Source organism: Herpailurus yagouaroundi, unplaced genomic scaffold (genome assembly GCF_014898765.1).
Source record: "Herpailurus yagouaroundi ecotype Mexico unplaced genomic scaffold, PumYag 139, whole genome shotgun sequence".
Lineage (NCBI taxonomy): Eukaryota > Metazoa > Chordata > Mammalia > Carnivora > Felidae > Herpailurus > Herpailurus yagouaroundi.
The window spans coordinates 3245812-3251963 of record NW_024412394.1 but is presented as its reverse complement, the minus strand read 5'-3'; the positions used below and the strand labels follow the sequence as shown (position 1 = coordinate 3251963).

The 6152-nt window shown below is 55.1% G+C and overlaps 1 protein-coding gene across 1 annotated transcript in view; it reads left to right on the top strand.

The window, feature by feature from the left end:
- Window positions 1-5805, top strand: part of BNIP5 (BCL2 interacting protein 5) — an 11802-nt gene extending 5997 nt beyond the window's left edge. Inside the window, exons 6-11 of the mRNA XM_040473116.1 lie at window positions 574-632; window positions 890-1151; window positions 2269-2400; window positions 3283-3347; window positions 4761-5114; window positions 5770-5805. Coding sequence (XP_040329050.1) covers window positions 574-632; window positions 890-1151; window positions 2269-2400; window positions 3283-3347; window positions 4761-5114; window positions 5770-5805 — 908 coding nt within the window. The remainder of the gene's footprint in view (window positions 1-573; window positions 633-889; window positions 1152-2268; window positions 2401-3282; window positions 3348-4760; window positions 5115-5769) is intronic.
- Window positions 5806-6152: the final 347 nt, after the last annotated feature.

The following is a 6152-nucleotide window of genomic DNA, read 5'->3' as shown; positions in this document are numbered from 1 at the left end:
CAGGCTCCAGGCTCCGAGCTGTCAGCACAGAGCCTGACGCAGGGCACGAACTCACTAATCGTGAGATCATGACCTAGGTCGAAGTCGGACGCTTAACCGACTGAGCCACCCAGGTGCCCCTGAAGATACTTTTAAAGATCTACTTCCCCCACCCGCCCCCCATCCTATCTTACCTGCTTTTCACAGAAAATGTGCCTTGAAGGGGAATTGAGAAGGGCCCCTGTTCTAAGTAGAAGAGGACGGTGCTGGGTGAGGGGACTTTTGGGGACCAGGCCTTTCCACATGGCCTTGAGGCGCCTTCTCCTGGAGGCAGTGGCCTCTGTTATTTTCCTCACACTTAAAGTGGCACATCTGGGTGTTCGCTGACCAATGGAGAAGTGAACGTATTGCAGCTCTGCCCTCAGGCCACTTCCGAGGAGTCTGAGGTGTCTGCAGGCCAGGGCCTGGGACACCCAATAAGTGCAAGCTCATTAGCACATGGAGACCTGTGAGGATCAGCCAGGAAGCCACTTGGGCCTCAGGAAGTGAAGACTGACCGTAGAAATGCTTTGCAAACGTTTTGTTCTTTTTTAGGAGAATTCATCCAGAAGATCATTGCCCTACTCCAGGATGCGGAAGAGCAGGGGGGAGAGGTGAGGAAGACATTCCCCACGTAGATCTTGACCCTCACTATGAACACCCCACCCCTGCCTGGCATAATAACTTCCTTGCCCTCCCCCATGCTACATCTTTCCAGAGCCTGGCTCCTGTCGCTCCTCGTTCCCCAAGCCCCCACCCCCACCCCCATCGCTGCCGGCCACTCTTGCTCTGGCCAGGCCGCACCCTCTGCTCCCCAATGGGTCCTTCCCGGCTCACTCACAATCTCCTCACGGTCGGGGCCCTGGCTCAGTTTCTCTCATCTCCCCTGCAACAGCTTCGAGTCCAGGAACCAGAGGTGGCTGTAGAAAACCTGTCCCTACCCTACAGAAGGAGATCCCAAGAGAAGAAGTCCAGCCTCAGAAAAGCCTTTTCTTATAAGAGACATGGCCCCAAGGAGCCCAGGAGAGCGGGGGCCACAGGGGCTGCCAGCCCGGAGTCCCGGCCGCCCAAGAGGCCCAGCTTTCTGCCCCTGTGTGTGGGGGGCCATCAGCCCTCCACCTCCAACAGCCCCGGTAAGCAGGCCCCGCGTGGCCATGGTCACAGAGGTTGCCTCTGGCCCCAGGCCTCCGCCAGGGCAGGCTTGGCCAGCTTCGTGGCCTCTGCTTCAGGCTTGACTCTCTTGCTCTCAGCTCTGAGTGGGGCAGGGAGGTGTGGGAGGGCTGCGGAGAGGAGGGGGCCGCTGGCTGCCAGCCGGACTCACCACCCACAACACACGCCCTCCCTCCACCCGTACAAAAACACACCAACACTTAGAACCAAATGCCGTTTGGGGCGCCTGGGTGGCTCTGTCCGTTAAGCCTCTGATTCTGGATTTCGGCTTGGGTCATGATCTCACGGTTCGTGAGCTCGAGCGCCGCATAGGGCTCTGCTGAGAGCAGGGAGCCTGCTTGGGATTCTCTCTCTCCCTCTCTCTCTGCCCCTCCCCTGCTCATGTGCATGCTCTCTCTCTCTCTCTTCCTCTCTCTCTCTCTCTGTCAAAATAAATAAACACTAAAACAATAACAACGACAAATGCAGTGTGAGAGCAGCACATCGGTTTATTGGCTTAAGGGCATCAGACTCACCCGAAAGCTAAGGAGGAAACACAGACCCGGGTCTCATGAAGTAGGATATGGCCTGGGCCTCTGCTTTTTCACCACTGCCAAGTGTGAGGTATACAGTGATTCCCTTGACATGTATGGAGTGCCTACTGCATGCCACGCTCACACATGGGATCTCGTTCAGCCCACTTACAGCCTGGTGAAGTCAGTCTTGTTATTCCCATTCGACAGATGGAGAAAGTGAGGTTCAGACAGGCTTAGTGATTCAGTAAAGCCTCACAGAGTGACGGGGAAGTGGGCTCATTTAGGGGGATCTTGGCAGGCCTGCTTTGTTTCCTCCCGGACTGTGAGGAGGCAGAGGGGGCTGGTGGCAGAAAAGAGGAATGAGATTTCCAGAGGGGGTAAAGAAGGCCCCGTGAACGCCTCTGAGGCGGGCCCAGGGGGCTGCGGGCTTGCTGAGGAGCCTGGGAAACCAGGACCCCGTCTGGTGCCAGTGTCTTTGGACGGTTTCTTGTCAGAACCTGGACCCCGTGGTGGACTTGTGGATTTGAAACAGGCACAAAACACACCATCTCCTTTCTGCCCTCAGACCTGGAAGATGTCAAGTTCCAGGAGTCCTCCCCTGCAGAAGAGACACCTGTGGGATCCTCAGACACGCCCTCCCAGACCAGAAGTCACCAGCCAGAGGGGGGACCTCAGCCAGACGGAGTGTTCGAATCTAGTTAGTATACCACGCTGCTCTCTCCTGGGTCAGCTGGCCTAGGGCTTCTTTTTGCATGGGTCTGACAGGCTGAATTCCAGTAGAGACTGGGAAGGCTGGGGAGACACTGGCAGGGCAGGGAGGAGGCAGGGTTGGCCTTTCAACGGGGGCTCTTGGGGCAGAGTTGCAGATGGAGAGTTCTCTTCTCGTAGAGAACCCCGTCTGCTCGCTGGGATGTAACTTCGGTGGGCTTGCTTGAATGTTTCATATCCAATTCCTGCCTTGCCCTGGGTCTCATAACCAGTGGCGGACTGGCAAACAGGCTGAGGGTGGGTGTTGGGCAGGGGCAGGGGGGGGGAGCCCTGATTTGTAGCGTTTGCAGATTGCTGTGATGTAAATATTCCCACCGTGGCTGATTTCAAGCTGCCAACAGTTGATCACAAAAGGTCCACAAATATCCTGAATGCTTTCGATTAGGTCTTGGTGCAGGCAGCCACGTGCGTGTGGCCCTTTACAGCCCGGACCGGTGGGTGTGTTCCTGTGGCATCTGTGGCTGTGGCGTTCCCCCCCCCCCCTGCTTTCTGATGAGCTGCTCTGGGCCCCCGCTCCCATTCCTGACCACGCTACTCTGTAGCCTGGACAGGGGACACTGGGAGGTCTCAGGTTCCCCATCTGTCGAATGGAGCTGAGGTGACGCTCAACTGGCCGACGTCCTTTCAGTTTCTATACAACAAACTCAGATAAAGCTTTCACTCTCCAGCCCTAGTTTCGGGGAAGATTTTTCTTTGCCCTTCGAAACGAGTCTGTGTGTTGTGCTTTAGAGACAAAGTGCCGTCTGTGATAGATGGATGTGTTGTTGCAGAACTTGTCAACAGCTCCTGAATCCTTCTTTGTTTTCCTTAGAGGAGCTGGTCATCCAGAATCTGGTGGCCCTTCTCCAAGAAGTGGATGGCCAGTTGGGGGAGCAGGTGAGGAGTGCTTGGTACCCCCAAGGCTGAGGCCTGAGTTCAATCCCTATCCCTGCATCCAGGTGACCTTGGGCATGTCCCTCAACCTCTCTGAGCCTCAGTTTTCTCTTTTGCAAAATGCGGGGCGGGGGGGGGGGAACCACCTACTTGACAAAGTTTAGTGCATGTACGGAAACTGCCGGCCACATAGCAGATGAGATAAATGTTAGTTTACAATAATATAATGCTCACGAGGTTTATCCTGCCAGCCAGGACCTCCCCCCATCCAAATCCCCCTTGCAGTTCAGCTCGTGTCCCACCTCCTTCCTTCCCCCCAAGTCCAGCCTGCGGGTCCTGCTGATCTCGTCCTCTGCTAGCTCCTTTTCACTCTGTCTTGCCTCACATTTCAGCGTCTATGTGGTCTCCAATCCTTCCACACTTTTAGATTGTCCTCTCCTGCTAGATAGCCTGTGGCCTCACAGATAGACTGAAAACCTCACAGTCTACTTGGAGAGAGCAAGAGAGATCGCATCTGAGGTGGCAGAGATGAGCACAGGCCGTGGACGGGTCATGAGCATAGCGGACGCTGTGGGTACCTCGCCTTCCCGCCACAGTGCACGCCGGCCCACCTCGCTGCTGCCGGCACCCGCATCTTTTGGCCTGAGGACCGGCCCCTAGAACCATTTTACCACCCACGTGGGAGGCCAGAATGATCGCCCCCCACCTCCCGAGAAGCAGCCCTCAGCCAATGGCTCATGGAAGCTGGTGTATACATAACTCAGGCCCCTTGCCCCTCGGAGGGCTAACTCTGAGGAGTGTGCTCTATGCGGGCTCCCGGAGCGCCCTGTGAGGAACACGCTCAGCAGCCAGTCTGCGTGGGCTGCCTTCCCCTCCGACCCCAGATCTCCATTCCCCCACCGCTGTTTCCCAGCATCACTACCTGCACCCGAGCCCTCCTCTCTGGGGGAGCGCAACCTGGGACACTTAGGTATTGAGAGGAGGCGACTTAAAGTGAGAATGAAAATTCATCCAACATCCACTCTGCGTGAGACATTTGACATCAGCTAGCTCACTTCCTCCCCTTCCCCCAACAACACTGTGTGCGGGTGGGGGTATCGTTCCTGCCATTTAACACATGACTAAACAGAGGCTCAGAGAAGTCACAGAGCGAGTAAATGCCGTTGAAACGTCCGTTGTACAAAGACCTGCACTTTTTTTTTTTTTCCCCACCTTGTCCTGCTGCTTGGAGGTGAACCTCACAGAACAGATTCTGAGAGGCTAGAGGTAGAGGAAGGATTTAACAAGGAAGCTCATCCCAGGGACGGGAGGTGTCCAGCCCAGTCTGGGCTCGTGGCATTGAAGGGGGGGGAGCAGTTGGGGGAAGGGGGCTACCTGCCAGCAACACTGACGGCCCGCCTTCATTTCTGCTTCCAGATCAGGCGACATCCCAGCTTCAAGAGGTTTTTCTACAAGGTCTCGGACTCCTCCCTCAGGAAGCTGGCAGCCACCCTGCACAGCCAGAAAGCCCGCTCTCCTGAGCTGGGCAGGAACCTCACCAAGAGACCCTACCAGCTTGCCTTTGGCTTCACTAACAAATTTGCCAGCAACAATAGCCACGCCGTCTTCAGCCTCATGGGCCTGTGCTACAGCCACGCCAGTTACACCCACTTCCCGTACAGGGAGGCCCAGCAGGTGAGAAAGAGCCAGACCGCACAAGCGAAGACAAGTTCAAGATCCCAACAGGATCCTCTTACCGTCCTCTCCCCTCCCCTGCTGAGTTCTACGTTGGCTTGTTTTCCCGATGGAAGCTCCTTAAGACCTTTGACCTCTCTTTCCTCAGCTTTATTTTCTTTGCCCAGATATGGGGTTATTATGGAGAATTTGCCCTCTAGGTTGGGTTAGGCAGTAGCTTGTGGAGTTTTTGTGAGAGACATTATAGAAACATCAGTTCTGATATCTTCAGTGGCCCTAACTCCATCTCCTGGTTTTACTAATCATTCACTCACTCATTCATCCATTCATTCATTTAAACAATAGGCGTTAAGAGCCCCCACTGTGCCTAGCTGTGCAAGATGCTGTGAGAGCCTGAGGATGGTTCTGCTATAGAAAAAGACAGAATGTTTACTGATGACAAAATTAAGTATCAGTAAAATGCCAGATTAGTGGTCGCTGAGGCCAATGAAGTGATTGGTCCTGGAAGCCTTCCAAAATCTATGTCAAAAGGCGTAGATTTTTGCCCTTGGAGGATGGCGAGGAGACGGGGGAGGGGGGGGGGGGGGAGAAAGGGCCAGGAGAGCACTGCAGGCAGGAGGTAGTGAGTAAAGGTCCAGAGGTGACAGCTGATGTGCTGTGTTGATACGTTAAATTAGGAGCCTGTTGTTACTAGAGTAGGACCCACAAGTAACTGGGCTATGGCTAAAACCTGTGTTCTTTTTCTCCCCAGGACATCACAAATCCTGAGAGCCAGAGTCCAGATTAAGAGCTGTGCTTTGCGCTCAAGTTCCCTTGAGCTATCAAACAAGGGTGGCTTTGACCAGGAGCCTCTGAAGATGCCTCACGATAGCCCAATCCGGTGCTTCACAGACATGAATGAAGACGAGAGTGGATGGCCGCCTGTGTCCCTGAGCCCTTGTGGGCTCTCTGAGACTGAGATACACAAAGCGTTCTTAACTGGAGGCAGAGGCCATGTTAGCGGAAGGAGCTGGGGAGGACTGGGGAGGTGGGAGACCAGAGCTCCGCCGGCTGACCTGCCCCAAACTTGCTGCGAGACCCTGTACTTGTGTGCCCTCCTCTCCAGACCTTGGATTCTGGGCAAGACTATGTGAC